General features: G+C 36.6%; 1 protein-coding gene across 2 annotated transcripts in view; it reads right to left on the bottom strand.

The window, feature by feature from the left end:
* LOC5578647 (kinesin-like protein CG14535) overlaps positions 1–25,383 on the bottom strand; it is a 562,809-nt gene that overhangs the window by 89,151 nt on the left and 448,275 nt on the right. For both annotated transcript variants that reach the window (XM_021846519.1, XM_021846520.1), the window contains exons 8-9: positions 16,125–16,391; positions 1,826–1,919 (exon numbers count right to left, since the gene is read on the bottom strand). In XM_021846519.1, coding sequence (XP_021702211.1) covers positions 1,826–1,919; positions 16,125–16,391 — 361 coding nt within the window. The remainder of the gene's footprint in view (positions 1–1,825; positions 1,920–16,124; positions 16,392–25,383) is intronic.

The following is a 25,383-nucleotide window of genomic DNA, read 5'->3' as shown; positions in this document are numbered from 1 at the left end:
CGCACATGCTGTTTGTGATTTCGGAATCGTTCGGACGTTGTTAGAGTGAAAAATAATAGCGCGAATGCGGCATGATAAAAGTTGATCGCGACTTGTAACAATATCCGATAAACTCTTTGTCCCATGACAAACAGTGTATCGGATGCTTCATATATCCGTCCTACGCGCGCGTAGTTAGCTGTTGAAATCATGCTGCTGCAAGAACGACGGCCCTCTTAGACCGTTACTGTGTTTTTTGTCGCTAGAGGCGTTTTTTATTTAGGGTAACTTACCCTACCACCCTGTAAATTTTAAATACATTGAATTGTGAAACGTGAATTTGTGAATAGGTTCAGTATTAAATTTTATCCGACACGAATGCACCCTTCTGGTATGAAGTGTCACATATAAGAACAACAAAATAACACACAAAGAACGGAACAAGGGGCAGAGAGTAGCGCTTAGTATCATATCATCTGGGTGTTCATGAACTGGAAGCCAACTTCTAACCAAAATTGTCCAACCGATCTCAGCACTCGAGTCAGTTTGGTGAAGAAAAGAAGAGTGCTTCGGGTATGTAGGGCCACACACCGGATGTGTTGGTCCAAAACAGCTTGATTTTGTGTAAATCATACTCAATTTCGTGTAACCTCGTTAAAGTTAAAGTTTGGGTTCAACCCCTCAAACCCACGTCTAACTTAAAATCTCTATGGCTTATTCGAAAGACAATGAGTTTTTCTTATTTCGTAGATATTTTGGCAAAAACATTTATTGAATTTTGTGTCCTTAATTTTTACTTGAAACTAACATTTTTCGGAAACTACACTGAAAAAATATTTTCTCAGCATTGGATAGACCAAAATTTTGAACCGGTACTGCATCAGAACCATTTTCCCATGATCTTTGAAGAGCACTTCACACATTTTGACGGGAAAATCTGAAAACTGTTCAAAATCATTATAGTTATTCAAGTCATCGTGCAAAAATTATACACAATTACACAATTCTTTTTGATTTTTTTTTCGGTTTACATTTAAAGTTAGCGCAGTAATTCAGTTTCCGAATTTTCAACAGCACTTCTGGCTCCGGACTCAGCGCTCCAGCTATTTCACTCTGGCTCGTAAAATAAAAACCATTTATCAAATCACCTCCGGGCTAGAACCCGAGTTGGATACTTAGTCCGGCAGAAGTTTCGTTTTTCTTTCTCCGCTGCAGGGAGATGCTCAAACAGATTGTGTCACATCCGGTTGTTGTTTCCGCAGATATTCTTTTTATTTCGTACCTCCGAACTGAGGGCACCGAGAGAAACTTGTCCATCCTAAGGTGAAAGTAGAAACCGAACTTTGCTATTTAGCGGCAGTAGCGGTAAACGTGCCGACTACTACGGAACAAAGGGGCCAAAACCGGGAAAGATGTATGTTTCTAGGAAGGATGGTTGGATGTTGGTGGCCCTTAACCGGAGGATATTTATGCACTTTGTTTTGAAGTGGTTAAGCTATTTTCGCTTGGCACCTTTATCGGGAACGTGTCGGATGTTAAATGTGCGGGAAACTTGATGCCCCGAGGTAGGTGGGGGTGGTGGGCGATATGTTGGAGTGACTATTGCTGCAAAAGCCAGAATTGGTACGATAGTGTCACTCTCTTGCCTTGTTGCGGAGAAATTTGTTGGCATATTAGTTTGCCGTTGGTTACTGCAGCACTTAAAGCAGGACACGATTATCACATCACGTGTGACATGACAGTGCGGTACATGGGGGAGGTGGTCATTTGGGATTTTCAGAATGGTAAAACTTTTCAAAATGTAATAATAATAGGAGATATGTTGGCTTAAAATTGGTTTGCTTACCTGCTCCTGGATAGCCTAACGATAGCAGACAGCCATCCGATCCTTCCAGAACGGCCGGTATTACCTCCGACAGTGCACTTCCACATATGTCATGCTGAAAAAGGGATGGAGAGAAAGGAAAGCAAAATTATAATTTTCAAAGTCACTTTTCAGCTTTTGAACAGTCCATTAGCGATAATTCCTACACCCTCCTGCTCGAAACTTCGATTTTGCAATCCCAGTTGCTCCGAAGTTCAATGTTCAATTGTTACACACACAGGAGAGCCATGCTACAGGGCTTGCATTCGTGAAGAGTTTTCGAATAACCCTACAGTGGGCAAAAACGGATCCAAACTTTTATGGAGCCTCTGGTTTAATACGTTATCTATTTTCATGTAAAATATCATCAACAATAATCTGTTTAAATGTCATCTTTAACTTGGATAAGTAGCAATAGTCTGAATATGTTTTATTGGTCTAATTATGTATGAAAATAATCAAAATCTGCACAACACAAAATTATTTCCAATCGATTTTTCGTGACTTTCAACATAAACAAACACACATAGATAAAATAAATTATAGAAATCTTATTTAAGTGTAATAAAAATTCAGTATATAAGGTTTGTCGCCCGTAGTTTTCATTTACAAATGCAAGCCCTGTCATTCTTCCCCTTTATTTACTTTTCCGAAAACAGACCATCCCAGCCACGAATTGGGGGTGAATAATTGATTGAAAGCAATCGCACCCATTCATTAGCATTAGGCAGCAATACCACACATACACACACGCACACGTACGCATCAGACAGGCCGGTCATCCGTGCAACCAGCCAGACTAGCTCGGGTCGTTGTAAGTCCCGAGTTAATGGAGTGTAAATTTGACGAGTGTTGGTCAAGTGAGCATCATGATTTATCGGTAAAGTTAAACAGTAATTCGAGAACCACCACTTTTCGCCTTTGCTAAACGCACTTTAAAGTCCTTTTGGAAAATCGATTCTACTCAACCTGCTTGCAGTGAAATGGAAGCGCTCGCTTCCGGCAGTACAAATATTGATAATTTAAGGACGTGACACCGAAGCGTTATTTTTAATCACGGAGATATAGCTCTTGCTTGCTGCTTGGCGACGTCGTCATTACGTGCGAAATGGAGAATGAGTACGATCAACATTTTTTCTTCAACGGCATATCCAAGGAAATGTGATACAGAAGGGGCTTTCTGTCAATTTAAGGAATTAAAATTATTCATGTGTTTTTTTTGGCTAGTCAATCATCATACCTGCCATATGATATACAAATGCAGAATGTCAAATTTGGCATATGAAACTCACACTTAATAACTGAAAAAGTGCCCATAGAACACCAAGCCAAGAATCGGGTTCTAGCTCAGTAGGTTTCTCAAATACCCTGTGCAACTTTAAGATCAATAAAAATTGCATCAACCAATTGCATTTTGATTTCGATTGTCTAGAGTTGCTATGTTGCTACCAAGGTTTTCTTGTGCTACATGAAATATGTTAAAAATACGCAATAGAAAGACATAATCATAGGTGAGTCATTCAACTTTATTCAAATTTCGTTCTGTTAGAATAACCTCTAAGTCAGAGGAAAATAAGCAATAAGAAAACTACAACTTGGAGTGATAAAATTCTATAAATTGGATTTTTTTTCCTAATTTTGAGCTGTAGATGTTTTTCGAGTTGAGTAGGGTTTGATCCTTCGACCTTGACGCTTGCTTCGGCGGGGGAGGGCGATGAACACTGTTTCGGTATATAATGCGAATAGTATCGCGAATTCGGTTTGGAGTGATTGGATCGCATTACCAAACATTTATGACTTTTAGATCTCTACCTTATCCCACAAATCCAATATCTTTCCATGAAAACTGTGGAAATGCAGAGGTATACTCAGTCTCTAGTAACAACGGTTGACTAGAGAAAACTTAAAAGTAGATGGAGTACCGTGTACCTTTTAATTCCGCTCCTAAATGCTTAGCTTTGACAGTTACGCGTATTACGACTACCACTTGCAGTCTTCTGCAGTGTCAGTTACTCGTATCCACTGAAGAAATCGTCGCATCTCTCTACCTTAAATACTAACACCAGATGAGGACTTACACAATCAATCTACCTAGGAAAGTTTCGAAAGGTGTATACCTGATATGTCGTGGTAAAAATTGAGAAGGGATAATACAGTCAAACCTCCATGAGTCGATATTGAAGGGACCATCGACTCATGGAAATATCGAGTCATGGAACAGCTATTCTTTGGAAAGCTGTTTGAAGGGACCATCATAGTAACCATAATTTTATGTTTTTAGTATGGTTCCATGAGTCGATATCGAGTAATGGAACATCGACTCATGGAGGGATGACTGTAATAACTATACTAATCCTTAATTATATACTTATATATTCATGTTCGTTCATATTTCTAAGGTACGAACTTAAACAGCCCTAACTGTCCGTTTTCTTGATCCCTATTAAAAAGTAGTTAAAGCTTTTGTTTGTAAATAGACATCGTACGAAGCGTATCTTCATCTTGGAAACTAGACGTCGCTGAAAGTTTAAAAATTTACAAACAAAAGCCTTTACTACTTCTTAATAGGGATCAAGGAAACGGACAGTCAAGGCTGTTTAAGTTTGTACCAAAGAAATATGAACGAACTTGAATATATATAATTAAGGATTAGTATAGCTATGTTAATCCTGTGTAATAATCGACTATTTTGTTTGGAATTCCTTGCATTATTTCGGCTACCACTGGAGCACAAGGGCAACTTCTGGTACACATGTACCAATAGTGGCTCAAACGATTTTACGCAGAAAAAGAAATTATCATTTATTTATAGTTTGCCTTTAGAGTTGAAGTTTTGGTTTGATTGATGCCAAAAGATCTCATTTAGTTCTTTTCGTTATTATGTTATGATTTTTAGCTAAGGAAATCAATCATTTACGCCGGCACCCTATTGAATTTTTTTTTAATTTTCTCAAGTTTAAAAAGATTGGCGTTTTGAGAAACGTTATCAAAATCATGATTTTGTCTGCTTGAAATAAAAAAATCCGGACGATATATTTTAACAAGGAATTATATGCCCTATAGAATTTTCTCAATAATTGTGAATTTGTGCAATTATTGCAGGTTAATTAAAACTAATCCACTAATACTATTCACGTTCTAAAAATAATCATATCTGAATTTTATTGAGAATGTTTCCATAAAGTACCGGACATCTAACTTGCAACATTTATATCTCTGAGATTATTTATTTTATATGATGTTGTTACCATTTTATTACTAATGACGGATTTCATGTCAAATCGGTCAGTCACAGAACTCGACCATCTTCAATTTGGATTAAGTTTTGCAAATGATTTTGGTATGTTAGAATGAGTGTTTTCCATAGAAAAATTCCATAGAACATTTTGACTCAAGTGTAACTTTTGAAAATGGCCTATAAATTTTTGCATGCAACTTATTTGAAAAATTCTAATTCCGAAACTTTCGATTTAAGAGAAAAATGTTTCATGAATAAGTTGTAGTAAACCGTTTGGACTATGAGAAAAAAAAATATACAGTGAAAAAATATGTCATTTATTTTCATAGCAAAATCAAAAATAAAACATGAATTTTGAATTACACAAAAACCCCATTTTAAATATTTTTTAATTTTCACCAAAGAATCTTGATAGTGAAAAGATGTTTGGGACAATGTTTCATGATGGAGATATTTTTAATAAAAAAGTTTTTCTAAGAACAACTTTTGGCCGATTTTCAAAATTTTTATTTTTTGTCAAAATAAATACGTTTTGATGATACAGTAAGCATCTTGAAATGATTCTAAGTCATGATGATCATATGAATAATTTCTCTAGAAGCAGTCATATTCAAATTACATCGTGTTTTATGCAAAACATATTGTTTAAATATTAAAATAGGTGATTTTCATAAGTTATTTGCGTTTCTCCATTAATAATAATACGTTTTCGAGCGTAAAGACCACATTTCTTTCCACTTATCAAGGACAATAACTTGATGAAGAATCGCGAATAACTAATGAAAATGGCCTATTTTAGTATATAAATAATATTTTTGCATAAAACTCGATGTAATTCGAAAATGGCTACTTCTAGAGAAATTATTCATATACTCATCAAAATATCATAATATGGCTTAGAATCATTTCAAGATATTTACTGTATCATCAAAACCTATTTATTTTGACAAAAAATCAAAATTTTGAAAATCGACCAAAATTGTTCTTAGAAAAACTTTTTTATTACAAATTTCTCCATCATGAAACTTTGTCCCAAACATCTTTTTACGATCAAGATTCTATGGTGAAAATTAAAAAATATTAAAAATGGGATTTTGAGTAATTTAAATTTTAGGTTTTATTTTTGATTTTTTATGAAAATAAATTAAATATTTTTTAAGTGTATTTTTTTTCTTATAGTCCAAACGGTTCACTACATTTTTCTTCACAGAACATTTTTCTTTAAAATCAACAGTTTCGGAGTTAGAATTATAAAAATTAAGTTGAATGCAAACATTGATAGGCCATTTTTAAAAGTTACACTTGAGTCAAAATGATCAATTTATCTATGGAAACCACTCATTATAACATACCAAAAACATGTGCAAAATTCAATCCAAGTCGACGACTATCGAGCACGATTTCAATTTTTTTCGACTTATTCTGGATGGGATTCGTCTAATATAATCAATTTTTTTGTTTATCATTGTTGAAAATATAAATACGAATTTCAGCATTTAAAGAAGACATATTTTAGTACCAACCGAACATAATCTCAAAAGCTTTCGAAGTCACTGAATTTGCATTAACCTATTTTTTTATTTCAAAAGTAAGTGATGTGTAGCCAGTTCAAAGCGTATTGGAAATTTACCTGGGAAATTATGGTTGAATATAGTTTTCTAGACATCTAACAAACCCCTTTTCTGATGTTTAAGGTGAAACAGTTTGGAATCCAACTCCGAAGATTACACTAATACTTCAAAAGCAATAATCTCACGAAGGTTTCAACAACAGTGGCCAAAGGGTTTATTTAAATATTACGTAACGCAAAATTTGCCAATTTTAGACCCCCTCTCTCCTCCAAGGAACAGCTTTTGTATTGAAAATTCTAATTTTTGTATGGATCGTAACACTATGTAAGACTCTCTCCCTCTCCCTGTTGCGTTACGTAATATTTAAACGATCCCAAACCTCTTTAAACGCCCTAACTTGGAGCGTAAAAAGAGGGAGCGTTAGTTTGAAATTTGAGCGTGAACATAATTAGATGCGTGCAATAGCTATTCGTTTGTTCGCAAGGAATTTTGCGAAGAGGTGGAGTTTATCCGTGCTTCCCTCCAATGATATCAATAGAGATGATAGAAACCTTCTGGCGTAACACTGTTTCGGAATTTTCTCCAGCGTCTGGTAGCGCCTGAGTGAGATTTTTTGAGAATTTCTCGTAAATTGACGATAAGTGAAAATGCTGTATGCCTTTTGCATGACTTTCTCTATGAATTTCAGAAATTAACTCAGATATTTGAGTTTTTATGAAATTCATTCAGAGTTTATTTTTAATGGAATTTCTCCACGAATATTCCTAAGAAGCTCATTCTAGAATTCCAATTTCGCTACCTCAAGACTACAATATAGGTTCTTCCAAAGATAACCACAGAATTTCTTCTTCTTCTTCTTGGCATTACGCCCCCACTGGGACAGAGCCGGCTTCTCAGCTCAGTGTTCTCATGAGCACTTCTACAGTTATTAACTGAGATCTTTCTTTGCCAGAGTTGCCATTTTCGCATTCGTATATCGTGTGGCAAGTACGATGATACTCTATGCCCAAGAAAGTCAAGGAAATTTCCATTACGAAAAGATCCTGGACCGACTGGGAATCGAACCCAGGCACCTTCAGCATGGCTTTGCTTTGTAGCCGCGGGCTCTAACCACTCGGCTAAGGAAGGCCCCACAGAAATTACCTTAGATATTCCACCAGGAATTTCTCCAGGATTTTCTCAGATGATTCTTCCATCCTTAGACTCCCGTTTAGAACATCTTCGCAAATTTGACCAGAAACTTCTCCAGGGATGCCTCCTGGGGTTTCCTACTAAATGGTCCTTCATGATTTCTTCATGGTTTCAACCAAAGACTTCTCTAAGGATGCCTTTAAGAATTACTCCAGTGATTTATACTAAGATTTTTTAAGGAATTTATCCAAAATTCTTTGAGATGTTGCTCAACGAAGCCTTCAAAGGTTTGTTCAGGTATTTTTTTCAAGGTATGTCTCAGGCTTTTTCCATGTCTCCAGGGAAATGCCAAGGAAATTTTTCAGAATTCATAGAAATTTAAGAAAATAATGAAACAAATTTTAAAGTAACCTCCGATGAAACTTGTGTGAGTTCCAATGTCACCATTGATAAATAAGGATTTCTCACAGAATTCAACGATTGTCAAGGGAGTTCAAAAGATTTTCTATATACACTGCTAAGATAATTGAAAAGACGAATTCCATGTCAAATCGGTCAGTCACAGAACTCGGCCATCTTCGATTTGGATTAATTTTTGCACATGTTTTTGGTATTGTAGAATAAGTGTTTTCCATAGAAAAAAATATTATTTTGACTCAAGTGTAACTTTTGAAAATGGCCTATAAATTTTTGCATGCAACTTATTTGAAAAATTCTAACTCCGAAATTGTTGATTTTAGAGAAAAATGTTCTATGAAGAAGTTGTAGTGAACCGTTAAGACTCTTAGAAAGAAATATACACTGAAAAAATATTTTATTTATTTTCATAAAAAATCAAAAATAAAACTTAAATTTTAAATTACACAAAAACCCCATTTTTAATATTTTTTTAAATTTTCACCATAGAATCTTGAAAGAAATCAGATGTTTAGGACAAAGTTTCATGATGGAGAAATTTTTAATAAAAAAGTTTTTCTAAGAACAACTTTTGTTCGATTTTCAAAATTTTGATTTTTTTTTGTCAAAATAAATACGTTCTGATGATTCAATAAGCATCTTGAAATGATTCTAAGTCATAGTGATTATATGAATAATTTCTCTAGAAGTAGCCATTTTCGAATTATATCGAGTTTAATGCAAAAAATATTGTTCAAATATTAAAATAGGCCGTTTTCATAAGTTATTCGCGTTTCTCCATTTATATTGATACGTTTTTGAGAGTAAAGACCACATTTCTTTCCACTTATCAAGGACAATAACTTGATGGAGAATCGCGAATAACTAATGAAAATGGCCTATTTTAATATATAAATGATATTTTTTTCATTAAACTCGATATAATTTGAAAATGGCTACTTCTAGAGAAATTATTCATATAATCATCATGGCTTAGAATCATTTCAAGATGCTTACTATATCTTCAAAACGTATTGGTTTTGACAAAAAATCAAAATTTTGAAAATCGACCAAAAGTTGATCTTGGCATAACATTTTTATTAAAATTTTCTCCATCATGAAATTTTGTCTCAAACATCTGTTATCTGAAAATTTAAAAAAAAATATTAAAAATGGGGTTTTTGTGTAATTTTAAATTTAAGTTTTATTCTTGATTTTTTTAATGATAATAAATAAAATATTTTTTCAGTGTATATTTTTTTCTTATAGTCCAAACAGTTTACTACAACTTCTTCATAGAACATTTTTCTCTAAAATCAACAGTTTCGGAGTTAGAATTTTTCAAATAAGTTGCATGCAAAAATTTATAGGCCATTTTCAAAAGTTACACTTGAGTCAAAATAATATTTTTTTCTATGGAAAACACTTATTCTACAATACCAAAAACATGTGCAAAAATTAATCCAAATCGAAGACTATCGAGCACGATTTTCATTTTTTTCGACTCATTCTGGATGGAATTCGTCAAAAGAAAAATCAATCGAATCCCTGGATAATATCTCGCAGGATTGTCTAAAGAAAATCATTTAAAAACATCGAACGAAATCCTTAAAGAAAGTTGTATAGTTGTATAAAAATGATCGGATAATTGACTGAAAAAAATGCTGTAGTTTAAACTGGTGTGAAGCTTAATTGACTTTTGAATATAAATTGACGCTTATATTGAGCTGTTCGGTATTCCAATCCGCATGGTTATTAAATGGTTGTTTGACTTTTGAAGATTTTTTTTCCGAGGCATGTTGAACTGTTTGGATTTCATTCATTTCTCTTGGATAGAGAATTTCTTAGAACAATAAAATTAAAGGGAATCTAATGGTCACAGATATAATTTATTCTGGAATTCTTGGAAAAGTTCTTAATGGATTTATCGATATTTTTGGAACAATTCTTGGGAGTAACCGTGCATGGAAAGGCGGAGGGTTTACCAGAACAATTTTTTTCAAAAACTCAGTTTTTTTGGAATGTATTATTTACGAATCTTTGGGATATCTCTTATATCTCTTAGTTTAAAAGATAGGTGGAAATATATGCTGAACGACTTTCTGAAGCAAATTGTGAGGAAATTCATGTAAGCATCCTTTGAAAAATCGCTGGAGGAATTTCTGGGAGAGTTGGTAAAGAAATCTTTAAAATAATTGTGCAGAGATGCCTGTAGGATTATCTGAAAATATTTCATCTGAAATCTCTGTGCAAATCACTAGGATAATTCCTCAAGGTTTTCCTCGAGGAATTTGAGAATAAATTGTTGAGGAATCAGTCGAGTAGCCTCTCAAAGTTTTTCTGGATCCTGCGGAACTCACTGCAAGCAGAATAACAAAACAAAAACTTTCAGCCACAAAGACTTTAGAGCCTTTGTGGTTGAAATTGACCCTAGGGATCTTTCATAAAAAATTATATACCGTTTTGCTTCGAATTGCCGGACGCTTCGAAATCCGGACATTCTTGAGGAATTACTAGATTTAAGTAGATTTAATGCGCGTTTAACTAAAACTTATTTATGTAGATCGATTGTTAGGTTTGTTGGGCTCATTTATAATTTAACTGCATGAAAGTATCCTGGAAATTCAGAAAACCAATAAATGAAATTGAATTGTTTGTCACCTGCAGTGCAAATTTTCGTTGCTACAAGGCCCCATTCTAAGAAAAACAGCTGAGGCAATATTTGTGTTTTAAATGGGTGAAGTGTATCGGAGCTTTTTTTGATGCTTCTTATACATAGTTTTGTGTTGATTAGTGCTTATGAAGATTTGTAATGATGGAAATTTGTGCAGAACTAACAATTTAATTGCATAAATCTCTGTGTCCGGATTTAGAGGCATGCAAAATGGTTGATTCAAAAGCCGGACATTTGGAGAAGTTTAGCTTAATTCGACGTTAACCTCGCCCGGTTTTTCTTTTATTTTATATTCCACGATATTTTAACCTCCGGGCTGAACTGTTTAATCGTTTCCAGTGTTGATTAGAACATTTGAGAGCAAGATTATTATTTAAATGATGTGTTGTGCTATTGTGTGACGGACTTGTCCGACCATCAATAGAAACCTCCTGAAAATCGAATGAAAAATCAATCCTTTTGGCGTTAAATCTTAGCAAATCGTATGGTTATAGAGGTCCAATCGACTATTATTAATCTCTAATAAACTTATTGATTTGAAAATAAGAATTAATGTTGTACAATAAATTAGTCCAGAAAATCTTCAAGAAGTGGTTCAGAATATTTTGTTTGGGGAATTTCTTCAGGCCATAGGAATCTCCTATTGATTATATCAGGGATGCCTCAAAGACTTTTCTAAATTCCTTCAGAACTCTTATAAGAATTCCTCCAAGAATCCTTCTCATAATATTTACAGGACTTCTTCTGGGATCTCCTTTAGGGATCAAATCGGGCAATTTGTTAGGAATTCCTCGGTAATCTTCCCGGAAAATTTGTCTTTAAGAAATTCCTTCAATAATTCCCACGGAAATTCACCTAAGAAGTTCTTTGGCAAATTCGTCCAGTTATTTGTCATGGAATCGCGCTAGAAATCTCTCGTTAAAACACTCAAGAAATTTTTCAGAGAATTTCTCCATAAATTCCTCTAAGGATTCTCTAGGAAAATTTTCCAAGAAACCTCCCTAATATCTCCCAATAATTCCTACAAAAGTTATTCCAGAAGGGGTAATTTCCGACCCCATGAATTCGCACAGAAAGGAAGTCAGAAGTTGCTAAAGTAATTTTTCTACCTCCAAATGCTCCTCAAGGTTCCATCGGAAAGAAATTCCGAAGGAACTTCCTAAAGAAATTACGTAGGAACTTTCCGAAGTTTCTTAGGTAATTCTTCTACTTCCGTACTACTCATCGAGCACGTTCCTTCGGAAGTTCCTTCGGAAGTTCCTTCGGAAGTTCCTTCGGAAGTTCCTTCGGAAGTTCCTTCGGAAGTTCCTTCGGAAGTTCCTTCGGAAGTTCCTTCGGAAGTTCCTTCGGAAGTTCCTTCGGAAGTTCCTTCGGAAGTTCCTTCGGAAGTTCCGTCGGAAGTTCCTTCGGAAGTTCCTTCGGAAGTTCCTTCGGAAGTTCCTTCGGAAGTTCGGTCGGAGGTTCGGTCGGAGGTTCCTTCGGACGTTCCGTCGGAGTTTCCTTCGGAAGTTCCGTCGAAGGTTCCTTCGGAAGTTACGTCGGAGGTTCTTTCGGAAGTTCCGTCGGTGGTTCCTTCGGAAGTTCCGTCGGAAGTTACTTCGAAAGTTCCGTCGAAAGTTCCTTCGAAAGTTCCGTCGAAAGTTCCTTCGGAAGTTCCTTTAAAAGTGCTATCAAAAGTTCCTTCGGAAGACCCTTCGAAAGTTCCGTCGGAAGTTCCGTCCGAAATTCCTTCAAAAGTTCCGTCGAAAGTTCCTTCGGAAGTTCCGTCAAAAGTTCCGTCGAAAGTTCCCTCGGAAGTTCCTTCATAAGTTCTGTCGGAAGTTCCTTCGAAAGTTCCGTTGGAAGTTCTTTCGAAAGTTCTGTCGGAAGTTTCGTCGGAACTTACCGAAGGAACTACCTAGAGGAAATTTCAAAGGAACTTCCTTTAAAGACTTTCGAAGGGATTTCACGGATAAACAACCAGAAAGAGCTTCCTGAAAAATTATTTTGAAGATCTTCCGCATGGAACGAACTTTTCCGATGAACATCTGAAGGTGCAGGATTTTAGAAGAAACTTCCAGAGCTGTAAGATTTTGACGAACAGATAGTAATCAATGAAATTTAGTTAGAACAAGAAGATGCAGAAACATAATATCAGCTGTCAAACAATATCACTATAATATCTGGTGTGAACGGGTTTCGTGATACAGTTGTATCATGTTGCTTGTATCATGATACAACTCTGTAGTCTGAACAAGGCATAAGTCAACTTGCTCTCTGGAACCTATCATGTACTTCGTCAGATTAAGTGTATACAACTGATGCTTGTAATGCGACTCACCACTGGTCAAACACGGCATAGGTAGACATTTCTGCAAGTCGAAAGACATCGTTCTTACGTTGGGAAACAGTTTTGCTTCAGATTTGTCTTATAATAATATATAATAATAATATATAATAATATATAATAATAAGGATAATTATCCTTCTTTTTGTACATCTCGGTGGCCCACGGTTGATGGATATCCCTTCGCCGTTCGAGATCCTGTTTATCGTCGTTGTTGTCTGCATTTCCGTTGAAAAGTTTCATGTAAACTTGAGACTGCTGCTAGAACAAGGATCTGCAACCGATCGGAAGCGCTTGTGTTTTCCAGTGGTACTCGTGTAAACCTGTCCCTTTTCCTACACCATATTTCGCTGGACATTTTTCCAACTTTGTTTACTCTTCTTCCTTCTTTTGTATGTTGATTCATCTCCCTCCTCGACTGACGCTGCTGCGTATGACTACTACGGATCGCTTTCCGAATGTTACGAAATTGTTTCGTTTAAGAGATTTCGTAAGACATTTTCGGATTGCAGACTGATGGAGGACGAACAATTTCTGGTATTTCCCAGTGCTCTATGACAGGTTCTCGTAAAGCTTCCTGCTCGTCTTCTGGTGCCGTGCCAACTGTATGAGCTTAGTCCACTGGTTCATCATCGCCATTCTCCGTTTTTACATCATCATGTGAGGCGTTTTTGTAGAAATACTGAAATATTGTCCGCGGCCATTTTGTAAACAAGAGTCAGAATCACAGTTGGTGTAACTTCTAGATAAGATGACCAAAACAGTTACGTCTGTCGTATCTTTTTTCCATAATAATTCTGTAGTCACATAAAACTTTTTGAAAAAATGGTATTATTTAAAAGTTTTAGTAATAATTTTCGGTCGGGTTATAATTTCGAACCTATAGAGTTCAAATATGATGAAATCTCATTCCTCGCCAAAACTGCAGATACGCTTTTATGATACTGAAGGCGAGATATTTTTATATACAATAGACGAAGCAGGACCATATTCAGCAAATTTTCATTTAGTAAAACTATCTACTTTGCCGAAGAAACCATTATGGAATCTTCACTTTCGTCAAAAACAAAAAGTCGATCTTTTTGACTCAACTCAAGACTTCGTTAGGCTCTACCAAAGATCCGTTTAACACTGAACGTAGCTGGCGTTTACAAAATCAATTATCCTCACTTCAGCAAGGTCTAGGTTGATAAAACTTAGCGGAAATAGGAAAAGCTCGGAAAACTTTAGATAGGGAATGCCATACGGCTTTAAATATAAGGTAGCAGAATATAAAGGGTCATACAATAACAACGGATTTTTATTATTGTTAGTTCACTTGAATTATACAAGAAAGATTGAACGTCGAACCATCTTAACCCCACCTAGAACCGCCCATGGCCAGCGTCATCTGCTGATGAAGAATCGTTCAAGCTGAGAGACATCGATGAACATGTTTACCGTCAGCTCGACGTGAATAGCTGATTGAACTCTGCACTCACTCACTTGAGCTCCATCAGAGGGAAAGAAATCCAGGCAAGCATAATCTAATAACGGGCTCTTCCTTTAGCTTTAGTCGCTGCTGCAAAGGTGCGAGAAGTTGCTCTTCGAAGCAAAGCGCGCCCCGGGAACGGATCAAGGTAAAATCGCTTGCCAGGCAATGTAATATCTTTCCGCTGACTGATCCGGACGTTCGTTAGCCTGGCTGGATGGCGATGTCGCTATAGGAGACAGCAGCTTGCGAAATTATTAGTATTCCAGAGGAGACACCTGTAGTGTCGGGTCGCTGTAGCCAAAGGAAGGAAAACATTAAAGCTGGGTTTGGGCACGGGAGTATGATAATGATGAATAATAGTATCGTCACCATCACACAGTGGCATAAAATAAACTATATCAAATCAATTATGCCGAATGTACAGAAAACATGCTGATTTTTTGTTTCGTCGACCGTTTCCATTATTTTGCCTTCAACGATTGTGTTTCATCAATGAATATGAACGATTTGAGTGATATTTGTACTTTCGGCAAACATTTGTATGGAGTACAACCACTGTGCATCGTCGTCATCGTTTTCCCCGTTATGGTCGTTATAGTATCTCTTCTGCGGAGGGGGGGGTAAGAAGTTTGACCACCAGGTCGGAAGAAGCGCTGGAAACAGGTTGACAGAAAGTTGGCTAATGAAAAACGTGATCCAAATACCGAACTGCTGCTATCGGTTTCCGGATGGCGTAGATTATAGCCCGCACAATGAGTACCGGTGGATACTTTCGGGTTATTTTTATCTCCGGTGGTCGTTAACAAGGTCGTGACCAGGACAATGAGCTGCGATGGGATGATGAGCCACGTCCCAGAATCATCATTATGGGAGATATATGGAGGAAGCATTGATAACGTACCAAAGACGGATATTAATTATGATTAGAGTTTGTGATCGTCACGAGTTTGGATGGGGTTGCTGGCGATAAGACGAATAAAGGAAACAAGTAGGATAATCTTTTGTGGAATATTACTTCTATTTTGACATTTTCATATGGTCATCTGGCCGAAGTGTCCACACAGACAAAAAGTAAACCACATTTAATTACATTTTTTTTTTGAGCACCAGTTGACTGGAAATCAAAAATATGTCCCGAGGCTTTGAGGGTTAACCATCAATATAATTTTTAGAAGTGTCCATTTGCAACATTATTTGCTAGAGCATTTTTTTTTATAAAACTGCTTATCTCGTTAAGTCGTGGGAAAGAAAGAGTTAACTACATTGCATTTCAATTTCAATGATGTTTCTTATCATAGCCATCTTCCCACGAATCAGAAACTCTACTAAAACCTCTAAAAACTCATCTCACAAAAGCTCCAACTTCAGATCAGCCCATCTAGCTATCCCCAAAGCCCAAAATCCATAGCATAAGCCCGGTGCACTAGCCATCCCCAATGACACCCCGAAAGCCGAAACGGGAATACGATACCTGCGAGTCCTCGGTCGTAAATAATGCATCGAATGCAAACATTTTCGGCGCCGATACCATTGGGCCCCGTTCCTGAGTGCCACCACAGGCCAAGTTGGTTTGCGTTTCACACAGCGTCACCTGGCGTTTCTTCTTGTCCACCGTCAGGTAGTTGTTACTGCTACTGCTACTTGTGCTGGTGCTTGCGGATGGCTGCTGTTGGACCTCTTCACTACCGGATACCGTTTTCGACGGTGGGTCATCGGATACACGAAGCATTACTTTGACCTGTGGGCAAATGGAGAAGAAGGATAGTGAACGTGAGTGAATGTTGGATTCAAATTTTCTAAAAATAGTTTGACTGATGGGGATAACAGGTTCAGGCTATCGATTTTTATCCTGTCGTTTCATGGCGAGAACTTTTCATTCAATTGAGTTATATTCTTCTTCTTGACATTACGTTCTCATTGGGGCAGAGCCTTCTCAGCTTACTGTTCAATGAGCACTTCCACAGTTATTGACTGAGAGCTTTATTTATCAAAGCTGCAATTTTCGCATTCGTATGTTGTGTGGCAGGTACGATGGTACTCTCTGCCCAGAGAAGTCAAGAAATTTCCATTACAAAAAGATCCTGGACCGATCACCGGGAATCGAACCCAGACACCTTCAGCATGGCTTTGTAGACGCGGATTTTTACCACTCGACTAAGGAGGGGCCCTGTTGAGTTATATACAGTTTCTAGTACTACTGACAGTTTTTTGAACTAAGCAATTTATTTGAGCAAATTTGCTGAAGATGTCATTCTTCCTTATTTTTTAGAATGTTAAGAAATTGGTCGTCATTACTAATTTTTAATGAATTTATGATATTATATGGTACTGTTGCTGAGGTACATGAATCCAAAGTCTTCAATCTCCGCGTCGCATCATCCTCCTTTGAACATTTAACTAAATTTTCTAATTTAAAAATATTGAAAAATTTAAAATTTGTTCATACATTGCGAAGTTATTTAAATTTGTGTTTGGGGTCAAAAAGAGTCTGAACACAGACTACGTAAGAGAATAAAAAATAAAATTTAGTTTTCATAAGAGTTCAGAAACTTCAATTTGCAATGTGTGGAAAAATTTCATAAATAAGATTATTGGGGAACAGATTTTTTTTTTTCGAAAGTTTACTTTTACAGCACTTGCAATTAGACTGACGGGCTTAATCGAAAGAAAAATACAAAATACGATGAGCATTTGATTTTAGGCTTGTATTTCTCGTAATGGCCAAACTCTAACTAACTACAGGAAACTCAATCTCTGATCTATTCATATTTATATAACGATATTCTACCATTTTGCCATTGTTCAGTTTGAGGGAATACCCGACCGCCATTTTCAGAAAATCAATTTCTTTTAATTTAGGTCTTGTGATCTGAAGTAGCAATTAAATCTGTTTTGAAATCTATTGTCGTTACGTTTGGGGTAGAAAAGAGTAAATAAAATCAACGTCAGACAAATTTCAATACAACTAAACCTGAATCGGGTGAGGATTAACACTAAGCTTGGGACTCATCAAATTCTAAAGGTTCAAGAAAGAACTTTAAATAAAATATACTGTCTGTAATCGCATGACTGTCCAATATTTCTTGTTTTTCTATTCTTCTTATTATTATTTTTTTAGGCATTACGTTCCAACAGAAGCAGAGCATTTGCCGTACCCTACACCAAATGAATGAAAACCCGGACGCTTAATACGATGCATGAGATAGTTAGAAGCAAATGGTTTAAGTGACAAAAATCTAGAAAATCGACTTTAATTTTTTTTGAGCAATATTTCTTTCCATACAAATTGTATGGACCAATCTCCCATAATTACCGTTGGAAAGCTATAAAACAGAATATTCTAGTATACTTAACACAAAACCGACCAAAATGTCACTTATACCCCTTTGCATTTGAGCCTCTCACATATGTTCAAGTTCTTATTTAAGTGTGATTTGTTAGAATATTCTTGAAATTACATTGTTCCATACATTTTTACAGATCAGATATTTATAAAAGTGATGAAATTTCCGGTATTGAGTGGTCAGGGTTCTGCCAAACCGCATTAAGCGCCAATTTTTTTCAAAAATGAGTTATTTACACACGAGGATTCAGCTTATTATAACCCTGGGGATGCGAAAGGAAAATCAACAAGCAGCCGTATGCTTCTGTGGGGTTATTGTACTAGGCAAACATAACTACATGAAAGTACTCCTATTAAGCCCATATGACGAGCCTCACGAGTAGTCTCTTGAGACTCGCTCAGTAAGATATATTTTGTACGTATCTGCTTCTCGTGCTTGGAATATCGCATGGCACACTAGCTCATTTAGGTAGGGTACATGAGAAATACGACACTCTGCTTCTGGGCTGGCCTCACGTCAGAGCCCTGTACAAGTTCTACTGGATGCTCATATGTATAGTGTATTTACTTTGCTGCTTCGTGACGATTCATTCTCCGCTTGGGCCTGTTTCTTGCTGGAGCCTTGCACAACTTCTTGGATACCGAGATCGGTCAAGCGATTCCGATTCACTGGCACCCCGACGAGACAAAACTTGTGGTTTGTGACGATCAATGCTACTCGGTCTAGTCCCCGATGGTGGAACAAGCCTACTCCAGCGTAAAGTTCCGGTAGATTGCCCACGTTGGTCCAGCGATTCTGGTTGAAAGATGGCTTCCGAAACACTGACGCTCCGACGACTCAAGCCGATGGTACACTACGTACTACTAAGAATAGTCCCTGGCAGTGAATCTATCCTACACAGACGTTAGATTTCCCCTTCGGTGGAAGATCCCCCGACCCGATGCTATCCGGGCAGATGCCAAACTCGGTCCTGGGATTCCGGTGCTACTACGCGATCTACTCAAGTAGTCCCCGACGGTAACTTAGCCTGCTCCGAAGCTGGCCAGGTAGATGCCAAAGCCGGTCCTGCGAATCCGGTGGAGGAAAACTTCCGGTTCACAAGCGGCCCGACGACCATTTGCAGGTGCTGTTTTACGGTCTACTCAATAAGCCTTAGCAGTGGACCTAGCCTAATCCGACTCAATGTTTGTCAGCCAAGTGCCTGGGTCAGTCCTGCAATCAGAGTTGGATAATGATTTCAGGTTTTCTAGCTACGTTACTGTGTTACGCTTAGCCCCTGGTTGTGGATCTAACCTACTCCGATCGCGTCCGATGTTCTCCTATATCTTCTTTATTTAATAGTTTGACTTGTGGAGTGTCGAGCTCGGTCCTACGATTCCGGTTGGAGGTCGGCTTCAAGTTCATCGGCGCTCCGCGGATTATTACCGGACTACCAGACACTAAGCGCTGCTCTCTGCGTCTCGTTACCCTACTCTGCTCACCAGTTACGCTGCAAGCCAGACATTATTTGCAACACCACGCTGGTCATCATATTCCAAAGATCGGTAGGTAGAGGTTCACTCCTCTGTGCTCTCTGTTCACCTACGCCTCTAGATTCCACCCTGATTTCGTATAGCGGGTGGCAAGTACGCACGAACTTATTTTATGCCTTGGGAATTCGAGAGAATTTCTTTTACGAAAAGACCCTCGACCGGCGGGATTCGGACTCACGACCCTCAGCTTGGTCTTGCTGAATAAGTGTGCATTTTCCGCTACGGCTTTTTGGGCTCAATTTTTCTCCGTTTTAAAAGCGCTATAGCTTACTGAGAAGCACTGCTATGTTCATATTGAGGACTGTTCATTTTATAAAGTGGACACATTGTGCATGCAATATCTATTAAATTTCTTAATGAATTCGCAATCTGCTTTCTATACAGCGTTCGACTAATATTGTAAGATCCTCCAAAATAATAAAATTACACACGCATTTGAAACAACGCTTAGAACGGTCGAATTTCAGAGGTTATCAAAATCAATGATTATCAGAAATTGGTTGGAATATGCTAAAATCTATATTTTTTATTTTCCGAAAAGGCTTGTTCTTCAAAAGCAGCATCGATTAGAAGCCTGCTGTGAAATATCAAGTTGTGTTTTTAACAACAATTTTCCAGATATCATAAAATTATTTTCCAGAGATTTTTTTAGAGAAGAATATTCGTAATTCAAGGGGAATTGGAACATAATTTTGCGATTTAAAGTACAACCTGACAGAAAGACTAATATATCATTGTTACCATTAAGAGTAAAATTTATATTTTAGAATGCGATTTCAACTCACGATTTGGCTCTCTCTTATAAATAAATAGTTTCTTTAGTAATCCAAACCAATTTTGAACACGTTTTTACCTTACAGTTTTGCTGGGAGTCGAAGGATGATATATCAGCAAATTTGGCCATAAATGGATAAATCACTAGAGCGAGCTAGTGTCACTGATTGATGGAATATTCTTGATTTTTTAAAGCTCTACCTTTAGTAGAATAGTTAAGGATATTGAAGGGCGAACACGAATTTATTGCGACACCGAAAATGTCATGCCAATTTTCTTATAATGTTTAGAATCAAACCAAAATTTTAGGGTAGTTTTATACATATATTTACTTCAAAAATCAAAATAAAAGTTAGTCGATGGAGCCTTGAGTGTAAAATTGAAGGCACTTCCGCTTGATGCCCTCCATCAAAGTCTTTACAGTGTCATCCGGTACCAGTTTCTCAGTTTTTTTTCATTTTCTTAACATGTTCTTCTTGTCTTTGGCTGTCTTCTTGCTCTTCCGAAGTTCCCGTTTCATTATTGCTCAGTACTGCTCCACTGGGCGCAGCTACGGACAGTTTGGCGGGTTCATGTCCTTTGCAACAAAATGGACAGAATTGGCCTCATACCACTCCAGGACACTTTAAGAATAGTGGCATGATGCCAAATCTGGCCAAAATAGCGGAGCTTTGTCGTGCTGCTGCAAGAACGGCAAAAGGCTCTCCTTGAGGCACTCAGATTTGTAGATCTCGCCATTTACTGTGCCCTTTGTCACGAAAGGCTCACTCCTCAGTCCAAAAGAGCAGATGGCCTGCCAAATAAGATATTTGGAGGCTAACTTCGACATTTTCTTCTTCTTAAATTTGTCGTCCACATCGAACTTGCTCTTACCGGTAAAAAACTCCAACCCCGGAATTTGCTCAAAATCGGCTTTTATATACGTTTCGTCGTCCATCACACAGTTTGGGAAGTTCTGTACCTTGTATGTATGTAGTCCAGCCCTCTTCTTTGCATTCTGGACGTAGCTCTGCGACATGCCGATCTTTTTAGCCAAATCACGGCTTGAGACGTTGGGATTTGCTTTAATCATCCGCTTCATCTTTCCCTCCGTTTTTTTTTCTCCGGTCCCGGTTTTCTTCCAGCTCGTTTGCCGTGGTCCAAAGTCAACCGCTGCTGGAACCGCTTCAACACTCTGGTGACGGTTGAATGGTGAATGCTCAACATTTTTCCCAACTGCTGGTACGACAGATCAGGAAATTCCAGGTGTTTGGAAAGAATTTGTTCTCTCAACTCGCGTTGGTTCACCTCAATTTTCGTTGAATCGAAAAACACGAAATATAAATTTAATTTGGTTGATTTTTAAATATAAATAAATTTGGTTGATTTTTACCCAATGGTAGAAAAGTTATGCCCTGTTGAATATGTCGCAATAATTTCGTGATTGCTCTTTAGCATATAATTTGTTCATAAAAATGAGGATTTTTGTTATGGGAAAATTAATGTTTATCTTTGAAGAACAGCTTTTCTAAAAAGGTTTTGGAAAAACTATTCAGTTCTTCAACCTAAAACATTTAGTAAGATCTTATATTTTCATAGCATTGCACTATGGTCCAGGAATCAGTTTTACGCGGAAAGATGCATTTTGAGCTTTAGAATGAAACATTAGACAAAAACGGTCTTCTACAAAGTTGTTTGTATTAGTTAAGCCCTTTGTTTGGTTTTATTGAAAATTAGGGTGGACCACATTTTCATAGAAATTGTATAACTAACTTTCTTATTTGTAGAAATTGTATTATACATGCTTCAGCAAAGTGGTAGACCATTCAATTTCAAGCAACTTTGTCAAAAAAAGTTTTGTTGTATCTCTTAAATTGACCGATTTAGAGCTTTTTTCCTACGGTGACATAGGGTGGTCCGAACAAAACTGGTTTTCCGGCTCTAGAGTTTTCAATTCAAATTTCTCATCAAAGTAGTCTATGAAACACTTTTAGAGCTTTGAAAAATGCGTAATTTGGTGAGTGAAAAAACTTGCTATCTCCTTCCGTTTAGGAGTTATTGTTGTTTTTCTCTCAAAAACATGCCTACTTTAATTGTGAATATCTCTGATTGGGGCAAACATAAAAAATATCTTTTGACGGCGTTCAAAAGACAAAATAAAATTGTATATTATATCAAAAAACTACAGATGTGTTATTTTTGTAACTCTAATAAAACATCTTGAAAGTCAAGTATTTTTTATCACAAAAAATTATATAACTTTGCGTTTGTTAAGTTCTAAAAGTCGTTCATAGACGACTTTGACGAGAAAATAATATTTAAAAAACTAGAGTTGAAAAACTTATTTTTGTTGGACCACCCTGGGATGATTAGAAAAAAATGCTTTACATTGGTCAAATTTTGAGCTACAGAAAAACTTTTTTTTTGCAAAGTTGATCAAAATTTCAAGTTCTACCGCTTTGCCTAAGAGCATATACCAGTATTTTTGCAAATAAAAAAGTTGATTATATGATATGTGTGATATTGTGGACCACCCTAGTTTTTAATGACACAGTATGGAAGCTTACATTTTAAGAAACAGTTTTGTAGAAGACCATTTTCTTCTAAAATTTCATTTTCATGCTCAAAATGCAAAATAATAAATAAATGCATACTATGAAAATCTTAAAAATAGTTTTAGAGCCCTATCTTTCTTATTTCAGATTTCTCGTCAAAGCAGTTTATGAACGACTTAAAGAACTTAACAAAACGCAAATTTTCATGCAAAAAGATTGTTGATATCTATTTTAGTTCAAAAGTTATTAAAGTTTTCCTGCTTAAAATCCTTTGTTTTTCAAGGCATTTTATTAGAGTTACAAAAATAACACATCTGTAGTTTTTTGATATAATATACAATTATATTTTGTCTTTTGAACGCCGTCAAAAGATATTTTTTATATTTGCTCCAATCAGAGATATTCACAATCAAAGTAGGCATGTTTTTGAGAGAAAAACAACAATAATTCCTAAACGGAAGGAGATAGCAAGTTTCTTCACTCACCAAATTACGCATTTTTCAAAGCTCTAAAAGTGTTTCATAGACTACTTTGATGAGAAATTTGAATTGAAAACTCTAGAGCCGGAAAACCAGTTTTGTTCGGACCACCCTATGTCACCGTAGGAAAAAAGCTCTAAATCGGTCAATTTAAGACATACAAAAAAACTTTTTTTGGTAAAGTTGCTTGAAATTGAATGGTCTACAACTTTGCTGAAGCATGTATAATACAATTTCTACAAATAAGAAAGTTAGTTATACAATTTCTATGAAAATGTGGTCCACCCTAATTTTCAATAAAACCAAACAAAGGGCTTAACTAATACAAACAACTTTGTAGAAGACCGTTTTTGTCTAATGTTTCATTCTAAAGCTCAAAATGCATCTTTCCGCGTAAAACTGATTCCTGGACCACTGTGCATTGTTCAATAATAGTTAAACGATAAACAACAAATCGATTACCATTTTATTAATACTTGAAAAAGATATAGCAAAAAAATGAACAGTCCTTACTGTCCACTCTTAAGTTATTAAATAAAGTATGAACCACTTTTTATTCCGCTCTTCAATTCAATTAAACACCACTAAACCGATTGAGTCCCAGCTATCTTTCGCTCCAGTCATTCCCATGGCAGGCGGACTTCTAACTCAATCAACCCTAAGAAAATAAAATCAATAATCTGCCGGAATGCATCGACCCCTAATTAGATGGAAGTGATTCGACACCCTCTTTTTTATATCAAAAGAACCTTCGGGCGAGCAAGTGCCCAGAAGAAGGGAAAGTGGTTGCATTCCCCTATAATCCAGAGTAACCACTTTGAAGGAATCCCTACGAAGGAAAAGTGCTTGGAAGAGGGGGATATTTTCAGCAGCGAAACAGCCCGGAAAGCCATATCTTCATCAATAAAGTCTCTGACCCTTTGCGAGAGGGACTTCCGTTGGAGTCATGTTTCAACCACCACCACCATCATCATCATCATCGGTGAGGAAGGGGAAGATGGGCATGATTGAACGACCGAGCGCAAAACCACGCTCCCTAATTGAATAAAGTTAATTATGTGTGGATAGATCAATCTCTCGCACTGACTATGTCAATGGCTGCGTGCGTGCAAGTGGGGGACATGACTTGACTTCCAGTGCGGCAAGAACCTTCAAAGTCCTTATTGGATTAATCAAAATTGCAGCCAGTGGTTCGTCGCTTCGGTTTATCTGTCTTGTTGTAACGGTTTCGTGAAAGTGCGGCTTGTGGTTGTCCGATAAAAGCGGCTGATTACTCGAACTGAAAAAGGGAGAACCCTACTAAATGGTGTGAAAAATGTTACTGGAGCATGCAACGATAGCAATTTGACATTAACCTTCGGACAGTTGCCTTGCCAGGGCAGTAAAGTTTTCGATATTATGAGAGCAATAATTATACTTGAAAATTCAGTACTGCGTATTTTGATTCGCGATTCACACTTGTTTTTGTTCGGTGTTTAGTCACACTGGACTAAGCGTATTTAATGATTTCATAGAAAAAGTATTACAATTGAATGTTGAATAACAACATATTTGTAGTATTAGGCATACACAGCTAAAAAAATGTTGTAAATTTAAGTTTATTTTCATGCACATATTTGGAGCATTAAAATAAACCTAAATTTCAACGACCAATTCATTATTTTTCAATCGAATTCACTTTAAATTTACACGATCATGTAATATTGAAGCATTTTTAGTTGAAAATTAAATGAATATTCGTTTAAATGTACATGATGCTGTAACAATGAACGAATTCGATTTAATTTTACGGTACACTTTGGTTTACACTACATTGAAATTTAAATATTTTTTTCTGTGTAGTCCTTGACATATCTTTACAAGGCCAAAAATTCATCTAGTCCGATCTGTCTAAACATCGACTATTTGTAAGTAGAATATCGATAAACAATCAACTTTTAAACGTTTATGAACTTAATTTGAGTGATGAAAAAATCATAGTGCAAAGGTTAGACTGCATATCACACAAGTTAATACTTTCCAAATCACTTACACCCATGAAACAGGACAAAAGTCAAGCAACTTTCT

Source organism: Aedes aegypti, chromosome 2, assembly GCF_002204515.2.
Source record: "Aedes aegypti strain LVP_AGWG chromosome 2, AaegL5.0 Primary Assembly, whole genome shotgun sequence".
NCBI classification, from domain to species: Eukaryota; Metazoa; Arthropoda; class Insecta; order Diptera; family Culicidae; genus Aedes; species Aedes aegypti.
Note: the sequence above shows the minus strand (reverse complement) of the source record. Positions and strands in the feature narration are given on the sequence as shown.